Consider the following 23198-nt stretch of genomic DNA (forward strand, 5'->3'; position numbering starts at 1 on the left):
AGAGCAGCTCAGGTTCAGGCTTTGCTCTCCAAGTTCCTGAAGGACTGTCCCTCTTGCAGAACAGCCCAGCCCCATTCCATGGTGACTCCTAAAGAGCAAAAGCAAGAAGCAAACTTGCTCTCACACAGTGCAAAAGATCAGATACAAACAGCTGTGTTTTGAAATTTCTTTAAATAACGAGTGACAGGTGTCTGCTTCTGAACAAAGGAAATGCACCTCACATCAATTAAGGGAAAATCCTTAGAACCAGGTTTAAATGACAAATGACAATGACAGTGCCACTTGCAGTTGCACTTCTGATACATACAGGAGGATCTTTATTAACTTTTAAATCAGATACATCACCTGCAATTAACTGAAGGAAACATGAATTACTTTTGCCAAATTATCAGCAGATTCTTTATCTGCATGTCTTCCTCTTAGAAGATTTAATATTATATTCTACATGAGTATTTTTAGCAAGACAAAAACGGACTACAGAAAATTCAATTTCATTTGATTAGATTAGAAGGCATGTTAATATGGAATGCTGATATATTAATTACCATCACTACAAAGACACTGAGACCACCCGGTGGTGTAAGAAGCAGCCTAATCATTGATTCACTCATTCATTCATTAAGCCGCCCCTTCGTCTATTAAATCTTGCTGATTGTCGTGCGTTTTATCCTACCACTAACTTTGATTCCCTGATACTTCATTCCTCCTTCTGTTCTAATAATTAATTCAAGAAAATGTCAAAATACCACAATCTGGTAAACTTTTTGACAAAATAACCATATTAATTAAAATGCTATCAAGAAACTGAAGCCTCACATGGAAACCCCTTAATCTGTGCGACTAACATGACTGAGTAATTATAATTTAAAAAAAGAGACAAAAGTCAATTAGAGGGATCAACACTGCATACACTTGACCAAAAAAAAAAAAAAATCTGCATTTAGTCAACATCACAACATACAAACTTTAAAGTTGAAAATGATAAACTGGCTGCTGGAGACTTTGGTTAAATCTCCTATCTGGTTTAATAAGTACAGTGAGGGCTGGGGAGGAACTCACGAGAGCCTGGGGAGTGACATACGGAGAAGATAAAGGAGTGCAGAGGGGACAGGAGGCTTCAGGATGGTGGGGCAGAGAACACAAACTTCTAAACGTAAAACAAGAAGAAGAAAAGTTGGAAACATGACATGATCTATAAAATGGAACATAAAAGTTATTAAATAATTATATTTTGAACTAATCTATTCCTATTATATCTAAATACATAAATCTGGATATCATCAGAAACTTTCAGATATATTCAGGGATATCTAAGTGCACTTAAATATTTCTTACATGAAGACACTTCTTTTAGATTAAAGCATGTGAGCATGATTTATCAGACTAGGATCTACATAGAATAACATATTTCCACTCAGTCCTGGTAACAACCTGTATTGGGGGAGATCAAGGAAGATGGTTTCTTCTTTTTCCTGTACCTACAGTGCTCACAGGAACAACTTCCCAAAGCAGGGGTGAGCTCCTCAGCACCCAGGAAATGGAGAATGTCATTTATAAAGAGGTTGCAATCAACAACTATATTTTGTGCATATGGTGGGAATTCTTTTCAAGTAGAAAATGTGTGCAGACGCTGGAAAGCCCAAATATGATCAATAGTGTACAACTATATTTTAAAATATATTCAGTTCTGGAAGCAATTAAGGGAAACATCGGTTCTTTGCTTCAGAATGTGAAAAAAAGAAGCCATAAGAGAAGTGAGCCCGTGTGGTGACTCAAGGCCATCATCAAACATACTAACATCAAGCCACACCTGTAATCCCAGCGACTGGGGAGGCTGAGGCTGGAGGATTACCAGTTCAAAGCCAGTCTCAGCAACTTTATGAGGACCTAAGCAACTTAGTGAGACTCTGTCTCAAAATAAAAAATAAAAAGGGCTGGGGATGTGGCTCCGTGGTTAAGGGCCCCTGGGTTCCATCCCCAGTGCCATAACCATCATCCTCACCATCATCCTTATCATCATCATCAGGCTGAGGTAGCTGAGTATCTACACACTGCAGCTGAGGCAGACTCCCCATGGGGTGTACTGGAGGAGGAAGAGGAGGAGGAGGAGGAGGAGAGGGAGATCTTGGGTGGCTATCTTCTAAAGAAGGGATGGATGAGTGTGCTTTTAGGAATCTGAGGAATGATAGCATCGAGTGTAGCAGAAATGAGTCTTTGTTGTTGGGCCCTCACAGGATGAGTGGCGCGTGTCTATCATATTCGGGCTCTCCAGCGTCTGCACACATTTTCTGTTTGAATAGAACTCCCACCATATGCATCTTGAGGGAAACAGATGCCACCACCGTCTGCAGAGGGTGAAAGCACTGGATGCCGTGTGTGTCCACTCCTTAGCAGCTAAGCCCCTGGACAGGACCTCTGCCTGGCTCGGTAGTCCCACCCAGGACTTCCACGTAAGTACTAGTGGGTCAGCAAAGCAGGGAAGGCCAAAGCAGTGCCATCTACAGCAAAAGCAGTCCAGTTCCAGAAGTGGCATTTGCAGTACCCACTATCAAAAGTTGGGGGCAGTGGCCTGAAGAGCCCCATGTTTTCACTGTTCCATGGTGGAGGCAGGATGGCCCTTAATGCCCAGGTCCTGGGACATAATGTAACCTGGCTATGGCCACCTCCACTGCCTGGCAACCACTTATACTCTGAGCATGGTTCTCCAGCCCATCAGAGGTTGGAAGATACACAATATAATTTTCAAAAGCTCCTTTTCTTTTGCTTAACACAAAGGTGCTGGCTCATCTGCATATGTGCTTCACTCTGCCTCAGTCTTTGTGAAATGATGTACGCCCTACTCGTTTGATGAACAGCTCTAAGATCCAGTCACACCTAGAAGCTTACTGTGTGCTACTTTTTATTGAGATAGTGTATTTTGTGCATAGTCATGTAGTGATCCACCCGTTACCCAACATCTACACCAGGAGCACTGCACATGGAAGTAAGGATACATTTCACCCCGCCTGGAGGAGGTTCTGAGGCCTGTTCAATACCCCTATGCACATCCCCTCCTTTCGTTCGGATCCTGGTGAAGGAGCCAGCACGTCAGGGCCCCCGTCCACGTCTGAGCCACTTAGTTCACAGGCCCTTGCTAACCTGGGCAGCTACACCGTGCGGCTTCTACAGGCCACATTCTAAATATGACTCAGGCACAGCCAGGAGCTGAACGTAACCTAAGTCTCTAATCCTACAAGTCTTCAAGGAGGTGTTGTTTCCATAGTTGCATCAGGTGAAGAGGACGAGCCTCACCAAGAACAGGCAACCTCGCCTTGAGGTCTTGGCACGCAGTTTGCCTCCAACACGTGCCTCTCCTCCCCATTCACTTCCTCTAGTCCTGCCAGGAGCTTTGCTGGCCTGTTAATTTAGCAGATGTTACTCAGAACATCTGGGAGAACAGCCAAGGACACCAGTGGCCCTTTGTAGAAGTGGAAAAGTCCTCTCAGTGGTCTTGGCTCTAAAGCTTTGTCTTTAATCCCTTCACACTCGGTAGTAAATTTCCATGTAGAAATATTTTCAGTTTCCTGTGGGAGTCCTCTTACAAGCAGACATGCCAGAGCCATTTCAAGCACTGTATTGGAAACTTTCAACATAAATATCTTGTCCTTTAGGGAATATTAGCAAAGGCCAAGAAAAATGCCAATTAAGAAGACAACTGCACTAACACTAGGCACAGGCTGTCACTGATGATGACTTGGTCAAGAAGGATATTAAGGTCCTGGGAAAAACTGTACCCTTTTCTGGATTCAATTCCCAATTTTAGTCCTCCTTATGTATCTTCTCCTTTCCTAACATCAAATCAAGGTGGGGTACCTTTTTAAAAGCTTCTCTCCCACAACACCCCCTCAAGACCACAGGACCCAGGGAGCATCCTCAAGGCCGGGGCACGCTTCCCTCTGCCACCTGAGCTCTCAGGAGCACACCTCCGTCACCAGATCCTCCTATGGATAGATAGCCCCTGCCTCATAGGGATGCCCCGAGGCTTAAATGGGATGATCTTGTCAAGTGCTTGGACAACCGCTGAACTCACACGAAGGAAGACGCACACATACTCGCGGTGAGTCCCGATTTCCATTTCAACACTGAGCTGGCTTGATGTTGGCATGATTCTGACTGTCACTGTCATCAAACAACACAAACCATGTCCCCAGTCTCTCTGAAAGGGAGTGAGGACCCTTTCTCCACTGGCCAGGCCAGAGACCCAAGAGTCATCCAGCGCCTCTCCCGCTATTCCCCCAGCAGCCAGTCCTTTGGTCCTCTGTCTGCAGCCTGACCTCCACCGTCTCACAGACCCACCCGTGTGAGCACCACCTTCTTCTCCATCACAGGTGTCCCGGCCGCCAGCCTGGCTTCCGCGGCAGGAGTGATCACATCAATTCCCTAAGGAAACCAGCTTCCAACTGGTTTTAGGAAACAGTCCACGTCCTTTCCAGATACTCAGCTTGGTTCCGGCCCACTTCCCAAGCCTCCTGCCTCAGGCGTCCCCACCACAAGCCACCCTTCCCACTCCTCAGCCTGACGGAGCACACGCACCTCCAGGTCTGCACCTAGGGCGGATCCTTCAGGAGAGATCTAAAGACGGCTCCAGAGCCACCCTCCCCATGGTCAGCCAGGACACCATGTTGTCTGGTTCTGGCCATCACATTGCCTTGCAACTGCTCATGCTCTGAGCTTACTCTGAAGCCTATCAAGGCCCCAACTGCCCTCTCACTACTAACCCACCAGCATGATGCCCATCTCCTTCCTCACTACTAACCCACCAGCATGATGCCCACGTGCCTTCCTCACTACTAACCCACCAGCATGATGCCCATCTTCCCTCCTCACTACTAACCCACCAGCATGATGCCCATCTTCCCTCCTCACTACTAACCCACCAGCATGATGCCCACCTGCCTTCCTCACTACTAACCCACCAGCATGATGCCCATCTGCCCTCCTCACTACTAACCCACCTGCATGATGCCCATCTTCCCTCTCACTACAAACCCACCAGCATGATGCCCATCTGCCTTCCTCAAAACTAATCCACCAAGATGATGCCCATCTTCCCTCCTCACTACTAATCCACCAACATGATGCACTTCTGCCTTCCCAACTAGTAACCCACCAGCATGATGCCCACGGGCCTTCCTCACTACCAACCCACCAGCATGATGCCCATCTTCCCTCCTCACTACTAACCCACCAGCATGATGCCCATCTGCCTTCATCACTACTAACCCACCAGCATGATGCCCATCTGCCCTCCTCACTACTAACCCACCAGCATGATGCCCATCTCCTTCCTCACTACTAACCCACCAGCATGATGCCCACGTGCCTTCCTCACTACTAACCCACCAGCATGATGCCCATCTTCCCTCCTCACTACTAACCCACCAGCATGATGCCCATGTGCCCTCCTCACTACTAACCCACCAGCATGATGCCCATCTTCCCTCCTCACTACTAACCCACCAGCATGATGCCCATCTTCCCTCCTCACTACTAACCCACCAGCATGATGCCCATCTTCCCTCCTCACTACTAACCCACCAGCATGATGCCCATCTTCCCTCCTCACTACTAACCCACCAGCATGATGCCCATCTTCCCTCCTCACTACTAACCCACCAGCATGATGCCCATCTTCCCTCCTCACTACTAACCCACCAACATGATGCCCATCTTCCCTCCTCACTACTAACCCACCAGCATGATGCCCACCTGCCTTCCTCACTACTAACCCACCTGCATGATGCCCACCTGCCTTCCACACTACTAACCCACCAGCATGATGCCCACGGGCCTTCCTCACTACTAACCCACCAGCATGATGCCCATCTTCCCTCCTCACTACTAACCCACCAGCATGATGCCCATCTTCCCTCCTCACTACTAACCCACCAGCATGATGCCCATCTTCCCTCCTCACTACTAACCCACCAGCATGATGCCCATCTTCCCTCCTCACTACTAACCCACCAGCATGATGCCCATCTGCCCTCCTCACTACTAACCCACCAGCATGATGCCCACCTGCCTTCCTCACTACTAACCCACCTGCATGATGCCCACCTGCCTTCCACACTACTAACCCACCAGCATGATGCCCACGTGCCTTCCTCACTACTAACCCACCAGCATGATGCCCATCTGCCCTCCTCACTACTAACCCACCAGCATGATGCCCACCTGCCTTCCTCACTACTAACCCACCAGCATGATGCCCATCTGCCCTCCTCACTACTAACCCACCTGCATGATGCCCATCTTCCCTCTCACTACAAACCCACCAGCATGATGCCCATCTGCCTTCCTCAAAACTAATCCACCAAGATGATGCCCATCTTCCCTCCTCACTACTAATCCACCAACATGATGCACTTCTGCCTTCCCAACTAGTAACCCACCAGCATGATGCCCACGGGCCTTCCTCACTACCAACCCACCAGCATGATGCCCATCTTCCCTCCTCACTACTAACCCACCAGCATGATGCCCATCTGCCTTCATCACTACTAACCCACCAGCATGATGCCCATCTGCCCTCCTCACTACTAACCCACCAGCATGATGCCCACGTGCCTTCCTCACTACTAACCCACCAGTATTATGCCCAGCACATCACCTTTTTGATGAAAGAATCTGATGTTAATTATTATTGCCCAAAGGTAAGAGCCATAAGTTTGTGATTAGAGTCATTTCTTAGAGTTCCAAACACTCTCACTTAAAGGAGGCTTTAAGTAATAGCAGAGAGTTAGAGCAATTCACCTGCAGATTCTCCTTCCCCACACACTAGGAAGCTGTCTTCACATCCTGCAGGATAACCCAGGGGAGCACCAGGAGAGTTCTGTCTTGGTTTTGGAATTCTGACTAAATACTTGGAGCAATTACATGGTGTAAGGAAACATGAACCAAACTCATGTTGCTGTTGATCACTAACCAAAATGATCTTTTTATGAATGAGCCCACTTGCAAGTGGTGGGCACCAATTTGATGCACATAGCTCCACTAACTTGATACCATGAGATAGAGAAAGCAAGGAGAATTCCTAAACAGAGAGTTAAAAATGAGTACCTGAACAGGTAAATTGGGGGAGAAAGAGAGAAGAATAGTTTTGAAATTAATTAATTAATTAGTAAGTAAAAATTCTGAAAATTCCCAAAAGACAAATCACACTATCTATACTGCATTATTTATATACACACATACACAGGTTTAGATAGACTAATAAATGATGAAAGACAGTTAACCAATATTATTGAAAAAATAATTAAAATACAAATAATACAAGGAATAGCAATCTGATAGGTACAGAAGAGGGAGAGAAAGCCTGTTAATCCTATTTTCATTTACTGTTTGACTAAATTAAGTATCAGCCAATTGAGTGTTCATGAAAAACTACTTTTATATTTGCAAAAGCCATACTAAAAAGGCTTTTCTATAATAAATATATATACAGATGGTCCCCAGTTCGTATGATTCAACTTAGAGCTTTCAGACTTTACCGTGGTATGAAAGCAAGACACGTGCAATAGAAATCACACCTCAAATTTCAAAGTTTGATCTTTACCAAACCAGTGACGTGCCGGCACAAAACCCTCTGACACTGCTGGGCTGAGGTAGGGAGCTGCAGCCCCCACCAGCCAGGCAACGGCCCAGGGAATAGCTGGGACTCCACAGTGCTCTTCAGGGCTGAGCTGCCCTAGGGTTTCCCTGGGCAGTTAGTGCATCTCCACTTGGGATGTTTTCAGCTGAGTGATGGGTGTGCTAGGTAGTGACCCTGTTGAGGAATACATACACACACAGTCTTAAAGGATATATAATTATATACTTACACACACACACACAGACACATTCGTTCCTCTTAGTTGAGATTTCAAATTAGTTTTCTAAATCCAATGTTTAAAAACCATCTGCGAAAGATCCCATACTAGTTAATAAAATGTTTACGGAAGTTGGGTTATCAGCTCACTTCCAGGAAAAGACTGTAAGTGTGGAATTTTATTATTTAGAATGTAATCTACAAAAAGAAACTTGGGTCATGTCAGATCACCTGTTCCATGAAATTTTCTAAAACTTGGTGTCCCGCTTTTATAACGTTGTATAATCGGAATTAGCAAAGCCAGGCAGGAAGGTTCGTAAATCTTTGAAATTCAAAAATACTTGCTCTTAAAAGTGGAGGGAGAGAAACACCAAACCACATAGATTGCTGTTTCAAATTTCCTAGAGAGAAAAGTCCCAGGTTAAACACTAGACACTGCAAATGCACCATGTCGGTTTGGTTGTCTCTTCCCCACAACCACTCACCACTTAGAGTTCTGCCTCCAGCTAACAGGTGGGCTAAAATCAATCTTATTTCAACAAACCAACCATCCAAACTATGTAATCACAGGACAACATCAGAGCTGGATCTGGCTGGCTGCTTATAAAGGAGTCTTTCACTGATGTGTGGGAATGTTCCCTGTTGACCAAGCCAGACACCAAGGCACACCACCTGCACACTTCTTGCTGAAATCAACTAAATGCAAATAAATAGTCCTACCTTTAAAAAAACAATGCCCTTACCGCTCTATGTTGGGTTCACTGATTTGTCGTATGCATGGAGGAGACACTATTAGCCTGCTACTTTGCAGACATGAGTCTGTTTAGTCATTTTCCTACCGTGGCGACAGACCTGAGCTACATCACATGAACACCCTCTCACAAGCTGTAACCAGCACCACCATGAGAGACCAGCTGCTGTTGGCAGCACAGTCTGGGGCCAGGGATCAGGTAGACCTCAGAGGCTCCAGGCATCTAGGCCCAAGGCCTCAGCCTCATTAGTATGGTGTTGCCCCCAGGTGGCCCCAACAAGGAAGCCCAAGGATTTATTGCTTCCATAATTACCCATAATTCAAAAGCACTCCCCAGCAAGTCAGACATTTAGGTTTACACACAGAGAATTTCTTTTAAATTAAGGAGAAATAAAATTTGAACCATCTAACATGACAAGTTTCTATATCCTAATTTAAAAAATAATAAATGGACCATCACCGACCACTTCGTATGATTATTTCTGAGTTTTGCTTCCCTTGTTCCTTGAGCTCACTGCTCTTCAGGTTTGTTTGCTGCCCACCCCCCAGCACACAATTTGTGGGAGAAAATACTGAAACATGTCTTTGGGGGGCTGCTGTGTCTATATGGGGTGAGAAGCTACCTTCACTTCTACATATAAGATCGCACAGTCATGATGTTGCTTCAGATTTTGTTGCTTTTTTAAAGACTCTGACCAGAAGTGCCAGAAAACCACAGCATCACACATTCATACACATGAAAGAACTTTGAATCCTGAGGAACCACTGCAGGAGGTACTGACAGGACGGTTGCCGTTCCCTCCAGAAGTTTCCTACCTCCCACTGTCTCTCCATGAAGGACCAAACCCCCTGGGTCTACCAGCAGGTCCCGGTGACAACCTCACCCCTGAAACCTTAGGTCATAGAACATTTTGAAGCTTGAAGCAATTCATCTCCAGAATCTTGGCCTACAACCGAAATGTACAAAGGGGAAGAATGTACTTATCAAAAATAGATCCGGGCTGGGGCTGGGGCTGGGGCTCAGTGGTAGAGTGCTTGCCTAGCATGTGTGAGGCACTGGGTTCCATCCTCAGCACCACGTAAAAATAGATAAATAAAATTTAAAAATAATTTGGAAATATTTCTTCCTCTTTCATTTAAAAAAATAGATAAAAGGGAACACTATACTTTCTTTCAATAAACATTAAATAGTCCTCTCCAATTTAAAAACATGTTTTTTCTTTCCATGTGACCTAAATTCTTCAACCTCTGCTCTATACCATAATTTTCTTTTCCCCTTCTATACCCAGCTATGATGGCAAAGAATCAATGCACATAGTCTTGTTAAGTATTGAAGCCCCTTATTAATTGAGCCTAAAGAAATCATTTTATTCCCTGCAGTTAAAAATACCTGGTATTAGTTTCTAATTTTCTTATTCTTTCCCATGCAGCTTAGCAAAAATCTCTTTCCAGAGTCCTTTTACAACAGTTTTCTTGATGTAATTCCGATTGGCACATAGTAAATGTCTTTTGACATCCCTGCGGCTAACATCTAGCCACTGTCTGGCATTCAGCAGCCTTCTGATGCACATTCCTGAGAAAATGTGAAATTTTACACGAGTAGCATTCAAAGAGTTTGAGCACAGTTTACTGGTCTCCCAGGGCTGCATGTTGCTCTTTATTTAGTCACATTTTCATGCTCTTTCTACCATACAGAAATAATCATACCTCTGTCAAGAACAGTTCCTCTGACTTTTCCCAGAAGACTCAATAAGCTCAAATCTAACAGTTATCCTAACATGCAAATCTAAATACTGAGATTCTATTCCGGCGGTGTTTGTGGTAGTAAGCGGTGCGGCGATGGCAACCGGCGGCAGTGATCCCCGGGCTGGTGACGTGGAAGAGGACGCCTCACAGCTTATCTTTCCCAAAGAGTTTGAAAAAGCAGAGACTCTTCTAAATTCAGAAGTTCATATGCTTCTGGAGCATCGAAAACAACAAAATGAGAGTGCAGAGGATGAGCAGGAACTCTCAGGAGTCTTCATGAAAACTTTAAACTACACTTTCCGTTTCAGTCAGTTCAGAAATAGAGAGACCACTGCAAGTGTCTGTAGCTTGCTGCTCCAGAAAAAGCTACATAAGTTTGAGTTGGCTTGTTTGGCCAACCTTTGCCCAGAGACTGCTGAGGAGTCCAAGGCTCTGATTCCAAGCCTGGAGGGGCGATTTGAAGATGAGGAACTGCAGCAGATTCTTGATGATATCCAGACAAAGCGCAGTTTCCAGTATTAATCTCCAAACTTCACTCAGCTTCTTGGGGGACTCATGTCCCCAGCACACCACCACCCTCTCAGGGGCTGGGGCTGGGCCTGCCTTGCAGAAGCTATTGCAAAAGACATTTGGAATTCTTGAAGAAGACAGTCCATCTTGGTGTGGGTTTAGGTTGCTGTTTCCAATGTGACTGTTAGACCATAATGACCGTATAATTTTAGAGCAGCCTTGCAGTGACTGCCTAAACATGCTGCTGGGAAGGGTGAGGTGGGGTATTATATAAGCCATGCTGTTGACTATCTCATACTATGGATTTTGGACCCCACATTTATTTTTTATTCATAACATTTCATATTTTAATTTCAAAGTGTTTGTAGTTTTTGACTAAAGTAGAACATAGAAAACTTTTATAGGGAAAGAATTGTCTTACCTAGGTGCAAAAGAAAGAATGAAGCCAGACCAATGTCAACATTTCAAATTATTAAATAAAGGGTGAGAGAAGCTGGGTGTGGTGGTGCACACCAGAAGGATCGCGAGTTCAAAGCCAGCCTCAGCAATGGTGAGGCGCTAAGGAACTCAGTGAGACCGTGTCTCTAAATAAAATACAAAATAGGGCTGGGGATGTGGCTTAGTGGTTGAGGGCTCCTGAGCTCAATCCCTGGTACAACCCCCCCACCCCCCCAAAAAAATAAATAAATAAAAAAGAGGGAGTGCTAATAAAAAAAAATTACTGAGATTCTAGCATGTGCTCAGGTATTTAAATTGCCATCAACTGAAAGGTACAGTTTTGCAGAGCTTATAATCTTAAATTATAATCTTACAACATATTTCTCATCTTTCCCCTTCTGAATTTCTCAATCCTGTGCAGTATAAGAACAATACGCTCTTTTCCGGTTAGTAAGTGTTGCTTTTGAAGTTGCCAAAGAACTGTCTTTGAGTGGGAACTCAAATGAAATGTTACACCGAAAACAGTTTGACACTTAATTAGGTGGCATCTTATTTATTTGTAATGGTCAAGTAATATCATATATTTATTGGGTACAATGTGATGCTTTGATGTATGTGTGAATTGTAGAACAATGGCATCAACAAATTAACATACTCATCACCTCACTAGCTTATATTTTGTGATTTTTAAATTTTATTCTCTCACCAATGTTCAAATATGCAATCATTGTTATTAATTAAAGTCAGCATGCTATGCAATAGTTCTCCAGGACTTATCCCTCTTGTCTGAGACTTTGTCTCTGTAACCAGTTTCCTCCCATTTCCCACCCACGCCACCCCCATTCCCCTGTAACGACCATTCTACTCTCTATTTCTTCTATTAGTTCAGCTTTTCCAAATCCACACACAAGTGAGTTCATGCTGTTCAGTCACTGAAAAAGGAGATTCTAGGTGGGGGTGTAGCTCAGTGGTGGAGCACTTGCCTAACATGCTTGAGGTCCTGGGTTCCATCCCCAGTACCATTTAAAAAAGAGAGAGAGAGAGAGAAAGAAAGAAAATTCTGTAACTTTTAATAATATGTATGAACCTAAAAGACATTAAGCACAGGAAGACAAATAAATGGTGTTTTTAAATGTATGCATTTAATTAGTAATTTAACTATTTAATTAGATTTTTCTTTAAAGTTTTATAATTATTTTTAAGTGTTTATTAAATTTATCTTCTTGCTTACAAGAGCTTGTACTATAAATAAAAATAATACATGCTCTAAAATGCATACCTATCAATTTCACAGAGAGTAACCAAAATCATATTTAAATGCCAAAGAGAAGGTAAAAGATAGTTGGAACAAATGTTAATGGCCCCACTAAAATCACCGACCTTTCAGATGTTGATCATGGTGGTCAGCTTCTTAGCTTTGGACCATAGTGATCAGGGTTATAAGCTTGTGACCATAGCTGATCAGAGATATTAGTGGATGTCTTTCATTAGACTAACATCTTCCATGTTGGCATAAGGACTCCCTCACTCTTACCCAAACGTATATACACAGCTCAATAGAGAGGGAAAGGTAAAACGAGAAAGTGTAGAAGAAAACGAAACACATCCAAGGCACATGTATACAAAGGTGCAGCTCAGGGTTAGGGACAATGCTTCTCTCCCAGCAGCTGTGTTGCAGAGGTGACAGGAGGTGGCATAAAGTAAAAGACCGGGGAGGCTTCAATCACCCTCGGAAGGGTTTACAAAAGTGGGTTCCCTTGTGTCTTTGGTTCTTCAGTAACTAGTAGCCCTGAGTCTGACGTGAGATATAAGTCTTTCCTCAGGTTAAGGATAGAACGATCCAGGAACTTAACTCTTCAGTGGGTCCTCTGTGAGTGCCCATGGCCCTGGGGATCCAAAGCCGACTGACAATCAGGAAGGTAAACCACCCGGTTCCACGCTCTCCTGCAGCGCGGTTAGTGATTCACTCTGTTTGATGTAGAATCCCACTCCCAGCCCAAGAACTGTCAATAGTGAACTTCATGTCGGCGTCATTAGAGATCACAACTAATGATTAAGCCGCAAGGTGAAGTTTTAATAATGATAGCAAAACCTGAAGGGCATTTATCCGAGAGTGACCTCAACTACAACTCAAATTCCACACACTTTCCCACAGAGAGAAGTTTGGCAGGTTCAAACACTCTTCCCTTCTCTCCTCCTCTCCATGGTACTCCAGAATTTTTCCATCCCGCTTAAAAGGAATAAAGTTCATCCAAGTGGTCCATGAATGAGACCTGAGACTGTGTGTCCAGGGGATCTGGTAAGAAGCCCACCCCACGAGGGGCTTCCACTCCCAGGTGGACTTCCCCTGGGGTCTGGCTTCAGAGTTTAATTGGGGCTTCTGTTGACATTTTAAAGCCACACTTCTCCAAAACAGAGAAGGCAGAGCTGTTCACGGGTAGGTCACTTTGACGAGGGGAGACTGCCCTGTGCTGTCTTCTGGCTGGACCTCTCACCTGTCCCACCCTTGGCACCTCAGCCAGCACAGAAGGAAAAGCAGACACAGAAGGGGAAACCCAAACAGACCCTTGGTGTTTATAATAGGGAAGTGGGGAAAGGGGAGAAATGATCTCTATTGCTGACCATAAGAAAGTGGATTGGCAAGATTCAAGGGAAGAAATGAAGCTCTAAACTGATCCCGCATTAGAACATCAGTGGGGACGTGGAGGGGGAGGGGAAGCAGCGCCACACCTGGAGCCTGAATGGGCTTACAGGCCACAGTGGTTTTTAAGAAGGTAAGTCCAATGCTAAGGTCTGAGTTGTCGGCACTTCTCTGTGACCTGCAAAACCCACTCTGTGTCTACAAACCACTGGTAAATTTCACCGCACACAAACTTCATGGGTGGGTATTGCATGTGGCGTCAGGGAAAGGATTTTACCTCTGGTTGATGGGGTACTGAACAAGACAGCCCAGAAACTCAACAACACTTTAGAAGCAGATGCTCAGAAGAGATGAGTGTGAGGTGTTAAATTCTGCAGGAATTCATGGAATCTTGGGAAGAATGTTGGAAATTCCAAAGTCTAAGCAAGCCTACTGATCCTGATTCTAAGAGAGGGACCACCCCAGCTATTGTTCAGACTACAGTTACAGTAGTGCAGCAAGGGGCATCACTCAGAGAAACCACAGGCTGACATGGAGAATGGGGAGGAAGGGTGTCTCCTAGATGCTCATTGGCCAGCTCTGAGGGGAACTTAAGGAAGCAGAGGTCAGTTCTGGGTTGCCAGAAGTAACATCATGTGCTTCCTTTGGGTTAGTGGAAGAAGTCCAGCTCTGCTTTGCTCTGTCCCATGACAGGGTCACAAAGGAAGACTGGCTGTCCTTACCAGGTCTCTTCAAAGTCAATTCATGGAAGAGAAGAGCAATGATATGAATGTCCAGATGACAAGTGCATCCTGGCTACCTGGACCTGCAGTCAGAAAGCAGAAACCCTCCTAAGTTACTAACTAACCAGCAACCAGAATGTGCCATGGACATGGGTGAGGGACTCCGGGAGAGGTGAGGAGGGCTGGCTCCCAGCGCACATGGGGACTTCCCAGCCAGAAGGCTCCAGCTCCAAGCCACATATTCTGCATCACCCTGTAGAAATGCAAAGACTTTCCATAGCAAAATGGGCTGGGAATCGTTCAAATGAACATGCTTAAAGCAGTTGGGGGAACTGGACTAGGTAGACTGGAGTGGGAGCTTTTATTATGCAGGTCCATCACAGAAAACTCAAACTGCATGAAATAACCTCCGATTTGAGGGGAAAGCCCTCACTTTTGTGAATAAGGAACTTTTCTCATCCTTCATAAAGACACATCTTTGACTAAATATTTATTCTGCGACTACTGCACTGAAACTTCCCCTTGGAACAACTAAACCGCCCAATTCTGGTTCAACATTAATGCTCTGATTCCCTCCCCTTAGGAGCTGTCATATTCCAAAGAATATCAGTCGTGAACGGTACTTAAGCTGTGCAATCTTTTCTCGGTAAACCCTACTGCTGGGAGGAAATCCCCACTTAGATCAAGAAAACAGAATCTGTAACTCTTGTGAACGGCCAGTGTCCCACCAAGTCTGTTCTTAAAGTCTTTAGCATAAACAGTTGTGACCAAAATACCTGACAAGATCAGCTTAGAGGAGGAAAAGCTTATATTGGCTCATGGTTTCAGAGGCGCACTCCACATCGGTCCGCTCCCTTGCTCTAGGCCTGAGGTGAGGCAGAGCACCATGGCAGAGGGGCAAGGTGGAGGGAGCTGAAAGCAGAGAGAGGAGGAGCCGGGGACAAGACATAATCCCAAGGGCACACCCCCAGAGACCACCCCCTGTAGTCATTCCCCACCTACCTAAGTTTACCACCCAGTTAGTTCACTGACATGATTCATCCACCAAATGGACGGATCCACTGACTAGGTACAGCTTTCATGATCTAATCATCTCACCTCTGAACACTCCTGCATTCTCACAGGAGCTTTGGGGTATACCTCATATCCAAACCATAACAATAGTCTTCTAACTTATAAACTTGTTGGATTCCAAAAGTTTGATTGTAAATCACTTATAGAAAAGAGAGAGGTACTTCCTCATGGTAAGAATCACACAATAGGTAAGTCCTCAGGGCACCTACAAATCCTTTTTCTCTTGTTCTCCACCCAAAATAGCACATAGCTATCCCCCTTATCTGCAGAGGATATGTTCCAAAAAAACCCATGGATTCCTAAAACCTTAGATAGTACCAAATCCTATTTATACTATTTTTTTTTCTTATACATACAAATCTATGATGAAATTTAGTTTATAAATCAAGCACTGTAAGAGATTAGCGACAACAAAGAAAAATGGAACAGTTATAACAATGTACTATAATAAAAGTTATGTGGCTTTCAGTCTTTAACTTTACATAAAGCACTCTGTGACTTCTCTTTGGCATATCCTAATTGCCAAAATCACTACTACTGGGCTAAGAGGCATTATTAAGTAAAACAAGGATCACTTGTATACAGCATTGCAATATTGACAGAATCCATCTGATAACTGAGACAGATTCCAATGATTAACGAGCAGGTAATATATACAGCTTGGATACACTGGACAAAGGGATGATTCATGTCCCAAGTGAGATGGAGCAGAATTTCATCATGCCACTCAGCATAACCCACAATTTAAAACTTATTGTTTATTTCTGAAATTTTCAATTTAACATTTTTTAAACAACATTGACCTTGGGCAACTGAAACCACAGAAAGTGAAATTGCAGACAAGGCAGGATTACTAGAGAACCAATAGTTGAAGTGATATTCCGATGGAAAAGGGGCTTTCAGAGTTCCCTTCTGGGAAGCTGGAAACAAAACCTCCCTTCCTGGCAAGGAAAGTAGAGGCTGGTCCTGCTCGGAGCAGGCTTCAGGGTGAAGACCATAGTATGGACTTTGGGGAGGAGGGTCTTCTGCTGACAAGCAAGATGGGGAATGAGAGTGGAGGGAAGCAAACACGCTGCTTGTCTAGACTGGAAGGAAAGGAGGAGACTCGTGGGAACGCTGGGCTTGGGTGGCTGGGGCTGAGGAGAATGGACTGCAGCTTCTCAGCACCTCTTCCCCTCTCCTGTGCATTCCCAAATCCCTTCTATCTCTTAATGCCTACTGGAAAGCTTCGTGGGGAAGGACTAAGAGGGAATAAAGGCTATAGCAGTGTGGAAGGGAAAGGAGGAGGAGGGCCTCACCAGTAAGGAACAGCAGGGAAGAGACACAGGCTTTCAAGGGGGATAAAGGGTGTGCTTTTCCCACATGAGGGGTGCAATCACAAATCAGAGCCATGTGTGGGGTTCAAGCATAGGCCCAGAGTAAAGAGAAACAACAATTATTGTCCCCAAGGTAGAAGAACAATTAGCAAATCAAATTAAATAGAGTCCTTGCCAATGTTTCTGTTATTAAAGCTAAAATTTTTAAAAGCATTTCCAACAAATGGGTGGCACCCCTGCTGCACCAGGCCCAGTGTCTTAGTCAGAGACGGGAGACCAGAGTGAACACACTAGCTCATGGCTAGAAGTCCACCATCTCCAGCCCGTGGCCAAGTGGCCTGCAGCAACAGGCGGCCTCCCGACAGCACCAAACCTGAGACTAACTCATTTATCTGTCCTTCATTTATGCTTGCTGCAGGTACTAACTGGTAGTCATTCTTTAGCTGTAATATAAGCCCAACCTGAAACACCTGTGCCTATGTTAAGCTATAAAGTTTATCATTTTCATGAATAATTGATTTGATACACTTTGAAAAATCAAAACAACAAACTAAACTATTATTTTCCACAAGGCTGGAGAATAGCACCTCTTTCCCCAAAACATCTGAATGGTGGATTTAAGCCCCTGTCCTTCACGTACTGCATAATCAGAATTTCCTTCATGTGCCTGTTCTCTAGATGTGTGGGGCAGGGGGAGTAGAGGGGGGTGAGGGTCTCTCTGGCTAAGCCACACTGTGTCTTGGCTGGCAGAGTCCCTCACAGCAGGAATGCTTGTTTCTTTGGGGCCCAGTGGGGAGAGTGACCACAGACTGGGCTGCTGGACAGAGTCCAGGCTGGGTCTGCCTACAGCCTCCCCTGTCCCGACACACTCATAGTCATTCGCCCTCAACTGTTTCTAAACTATTTTTCATCCACAAATGGAGGAATGCATCCTGCCGAACCCACGGAAAACCCCAGCAGGTTTCAGAAACTCGTGGAATGTGGTGGTTTGAATATCTTTTTGAATCTTCATGCAAGCTTCTCCCAGCCAGACTCCAGTGAACTTCAAGACAGGGGAAAGGGCAGGCGTCCTGGGTTCCCATACCATAGCAAAGCCAGCATGGGGTATCCAGTGTCCCCTCTGTCAGCCTCGGGGGCAGTCAGAGGGGTCCTGCCGGCTTCAAACACTGCACTGTCAGGAGCAAGCTCAGAATCCTCCCACATTGGATGGGAAAAGTGTCTATGGATTTCCACCAGGACGCACGTGCCTGGAAAATGACGGACGAGTTCCATCTAATCCTTCATGACTAAGATGCCTGTCAGTGTTGTAAATTCTGACAGCGTCCTAAAGAATTTTCTTTTCCCTAAAACAGATAATGTCCCATTTAAATACATTTGAGAATGTATCTTTTATAATTATAATGTCATCCGAATCTCTGAGACACATCCTAAGAAACAAACCCCCCAAAATTGTACTATTATTTATTTGAACTTACAAAATAGAATTTGTATTACCTCTGTATTAACAACTTCCATTGGTCTTTTCTTGATTTCTCCTATGTCCAAGTAACTGGGGGGGAAAAAAAAACAAACAGTAAGGGTTGCTTTTATAGGTTTTAAGTCAGTTATGTAAATTTCAAGCATTATTAAAAAGTAAAGTAAGTTATAAGAAATGCATAGGCCTAAGGCAAAAATCAATAGGTGTTAGATCAGTAAGAACTGCTTTCAGCAACACCACCAGAGCCAACACTTATCTACCTAGAACTTCAAGTTCAAATATTCCATTAGGGAATATTACCCCCTTAATAGCCGCTCACTATATGTACTATATTTCTAGTTCTAATATAATTTAATAAAGAATGGCTTATGTGTAAAGCTTCTTAGCAGTTCCATTAATCATGAACTTTAGGTCAAAGGAAGTACTGACTGTGTATATTAAAGTAACAGCTGGGTAAGGCGGAAAAACCATTTTCCCAGTGAAAGCACTTCATGATCCAGAAATGCTTGGTCATGTGGGAGGGTTTCAATCATGCAGCTTGGAACCAGAAGGGTGGACCAGTTAACCTCTGGAGACTCCTATCAATCCATTACTGTTTGCCACAAGTATTAACCCGTGATCATTCATTAGCTATTGAGTAAGCACAACCTGAAAACTTTGCATTTTTTTGAGGTTAAGCTATACATCCATTGTTATGACCTGGCTTCAGTTTTAAATGATTCCTAAACTGTGCCTTATACACAAAAGGTGCAAATAAACATTTTAATATAAAAAGCATAAATCTAGCATTGATCTCAGAGCCATAGATGTAGAGACAGACACTATTTCAACTACTGTAATTGCCAAATTACCAAAAAAAAAAAAGGAGTTCTATTAGAATTAACTTTGGCTATAGAAATGTTTTATCATGACTGCTGTTGTGCTGTTGTTTGCTTTTTTTGACAGTATACTTTACCTAACTGATACCTCTGTAAATTGTCATGTTTCTCTATTAAACATTAGTTACATAAGACAATATGAACACTCCCCCATCTTAGCAATAAAATGAGCCTTCTGTGAACATGCACGGACCTATTTCTAGGATAACAGCAAAAATGCTCTACCATGTGCAGGAAAGTGGCCTCAAATCCACAAGATTAATGTGGTAGACTCAACTCCAGAAAGTAAAGCCCATGTTTTCCAGATTATGGGGACAATTTGGGGGAAAACCGTCTCTAGAATCCTCTGCTGTAAAATAAAGGCTTAATAACTACCAGAGGTTTAGATATGGTTTCAGAACTATTAGAAAAACTGAAGTAAAAAAAAAATCCAGCAGTAATGTGGTCATTTCCATTTGAAAAATATTTTGCTGTCTTCCCCAGCATCATTTTGGATCTGAGTGAAAGCCCACACATCACCCTCAATACATTTTGAACTGTCTTTTGTTCTGCTAGTTGCTTCAGTTGTTACACAAACTTATAGTGCTAAGCTTCAAACAGATTCAGCATTTGGATCTTCTTGGCATCTATCATTATAACACAAATACTGTGACTTTGACACAGATAAACTAGTCATCTGTCAGCATGGAAAACTAACCCCAGTCCCTATTAACAAACCCAGTTGTTTCGTGTGAATTGAAAGCAAAAATAGCCAGCAAATCCCTTACATGCCCATTTAAAGTGATTGGGAGTGCAATTTCTATTTGGTCTGGAACTATGTCATTTTATCTTGTGAGTTGGTAGTGCCAAATCAACATAAGAAAATGTGAATTACTAAAATAAGTCTATAATTTTCAGCTGTTCCTAGATTCTGAGCCAGATTTCTATTTCCATGAAATTACTTTACATAAATTACTTTATATGAAGAAATGCCATAATCTATATAACACTTGGGTATTTACCAAACACATGCTCATCCACAGCATTCACTTTTACAACAACCCTGTAAGGCAGGAAAGGTTGTGTTCCTGTTCTGAATTAGGAAGCTGACTCCTAGGCCCAGGGACTTGCCTGAGGACACAGCTAAAGGACAGAAAAGTCTCAAGTCATCTGTTGAAAGCTCCAGATTTCTTTTATGCAGTTCCATTAGCCCTTTTCTACAAAGTTAGAGAAAGCATACTTAAGGGAGGTTTCACAGAAGGGAAAAATAAATCCAAGTGTATCCCTCACCTTCCACACAAAGAATGCCTGGTGTAACAGAAAACAGAACACCTATAACTCAGCTTGAACAAACTTAGGTAGGGAAGGATGGTATTACAGAATGTTAGTGATATTTGGAAACAGTTTTCTATACAGTTAAAAACAAAATTGAAAAAATAGATTTATGATAAACATTTCTATTTATTGGTTGCTATCCTGGAGTCCAAGATGAACTTTAATTTAAACGTTCAATTTTAAAACCATGGACTATATAATTAGCATATGAACCAGCAATTTCACGCCTACATATATACTCAAGAGAAATAAAATCTCATAAGCAAATGTTCATAGAAGCATTATCCATAGTAGCCAAAAAAGTGAAACAACCCAAATATTCATCAACTGCTTAATGAGCAAGCAAATGTGCTACATGTGCAACATGGAACGTTATTCAAAAATAAAAAGAATGACATATTAATACATTCTACAACATGAATGAAACTTGGAAGCTCATGATTAAAAAAAAAATAATAAGTAAGACACAAAAGACCATATATTGTATCATTCCATTTATGTGAAAGGTACAGAATAGACCAGTCCATGGAGATGGGAAGTAGATTAGTGGTTATCAGGATTGGGAAATTGGAAGGCAAAGGCTTCTTTAGGAGAGTGATAGAAATGTTCTGAAATTACTTTGCAGTAAGGGTTGCACAACTCTGTGGATATGCTGAAAAATCAGTGAAATGAGTGAATACACTGAAAATCACTGAAATGGGTAGGTTTTAAGCTATACAAAATATATCTCAGAAAAGTTGTAAAGAAACAGACTATAAAATCCACCTGTCCCATAATGCCCACCCCCAACAACTCTCAACCCCAACATAATTTTGTTCTTCTAGTTGCACTTTATTTCTTTTGTCGTTTGCATTAAAATTATCATGTGCATGTCATCTCTCCTGCTAGACTGCAAACCCCTAGACAAGGAGTCTTGTCTCCTTCATCTTGGTTCCTTACAAAGACCTAAGCACAATTTGCTAATTCATGGAACATCTACTATAACCTGGCTGCCTGCCAGGAACTGGGAAATTGACCCCTGTCCTTGTAAGTCTAACCGAGGTGCTGGAGGCAGCACTAGCCTTTCCCAAGCGTCATAGTTATGACCTGAGCTGGCAGGTGGTGGAGGAGGGTCACAGAAGTGGAGTTTGGTCCATTCTACTTGGAATGAAAGTTGAAAGAATTTAAACAATGTGGGGGGTGGGGTGCAGACCAGGTTTCTCTTCTAGTGATAATTTAGTGTCCAATACTTGTAAGCAATTTTTAAGAAATCTTTACTGAAACTAAAAATATGGATTCAAAAATAAAAGGCAAAAATAGAAGAAAGGGGGAAAAAGCCAAACAAAATGCAGAAGTATTATTTGGTCACTAAACCGTGCAAAGATACTTTTTAAAATTAAATTTATTGTTGCTTGTACACAAATCTTAAGTCTGTATCTAGGGCTACCCAGTGAAATTCCTCTTCAGTCCCAGTTTCAACCTCCTCCCCACCACCGCATGGCCAAGTCACAGCCGCTCCACCCAAAGAGAAGTGGACGGGGCGCGCGGGGGTCTTTCATTTCCTCGTCACCCACCCACCCTGGAGCACAGCAAGCGGAGGTGGAGGGCGAGACCACTCACTTGAGTTTCTTGAAGGCCTCCTGGCCCCCCGCCACGTAGTTGCCCCCGCTCTCGATCTGGTCCAGCTTCCGGATGCGGTGGCCGGTCCGCGGGGTGTAGATGTTCCTGACCGCCCCGAAGGGCGCCTGGACGCCGCCGGTCACCTCCTTCAGGAAGACGTCGAAGCTGGACACCTTCTTCTCATGGATGACCACGCGGCGTCCCGCGAAGAACGGGTCCCCGTTGCGATACACCAACACGCTCTTCACCACCGGCTGGGACAGGTGGCTGGACCTGGCGCTGCTGCCGCTCATTTTCCCGCGGGACGCCTCCCCAGCTGGCTCCAGGCGGAGGCTCGTTTTCTGCCCCCGCGGCCCCGCCGCGCACCGGAGTGGGTCGCCTCCTGAAAGGACCGGGAAAGTGAGAAACCCCAGGTAGAGGAGAGGGGACGGCTCTGCGCCCCAGCGCACTCGGCGGAGACACTGCAGGCTGCGGGACGGGTGGACCTTCAAGTAGTTCCCCACGGCGTGCACAGCCAATCAGCGCTCGCAGCGAGCGACACCTGTTTCGCAAGCCACCTGCAGAATCCAGGTGTGCCACCTCGGGACGGGCGCTGCGCTGGGGGCTTTACACTCCTGGCCCGAGTTGGGACGGGACGGGAGGGAGGGAGGTGGGAACACACTCGCATAGAGTGTGAATATGACCGGACTCGGCTTCTAGCATCACGTCGGCAACTGTTTCCAAACAGCTTACATTTCTTTTCTCTTGCTCCCTCACCTACACTCTCCGGTCCGCTCCCAAAATAAAGCAATTAAAACCGTGGCTGGAGCTGCCTAGACTCTGCTGAAAGTCAAGTATGTGGAACGCGCTAAGAGGGAGGGGGAGCGAGCGCCCAGGCTCGAGC

General features: G+C 44.2%; 1 protein-coding gene and 1 pseudogene across 1 annotated transcript in view; one reads left to right on the forward strand and one right to left on the reverse strand.

Annotated features, from left to right (window-relative positions):
• Dcdc2 (doublecortin domain containing 2) overlaps nucleotides 1-23198 on the reverse strand; it is a 145387-nt gene that overhangs the window by 102034 nt on the left and 20155 nt on the right. Inside the window, exons 3-4 of the mRNA XM_027948332.2 lie at nucleotides 22316-22697; nucleotides 18542-18596 (exon numbers count right to left, since the gene is read on the reverse strand). Of these exons, the coding sequence (XP_027804133.2) occupies nucleotides 18542-18596; nucleotides 22316-22608 (348 nt within the window). The 5' untranslated portion in view covers nucleotides 22609-22697. The remainder of the gene's footprint in view (nucleotides 1-18541; nucleotides 18597-22315; nucleotides 22698-23198) is intronic.
• On the forward strand, nucleotides 10440-10903 carry LOC114102817 (DNA-directed RNA polymerase II subunit RPB4 pseudogene; annotated as a pseudogene).

Source organism: Marmota flaviventris, chromosome 6 (assembly GCF_047511675.1).
Source record: "Marmota flaviventris isolate mMarFla1 chromosome 6, mMarFla1.hap1, whole genome shotgun sequence".
Taxonomy (NCBI): Eukaryota; Metazoa; Chordata; class Mammalia; order Rodentia; family Sciuridae; genus Marmota; species Marmota flaviventris.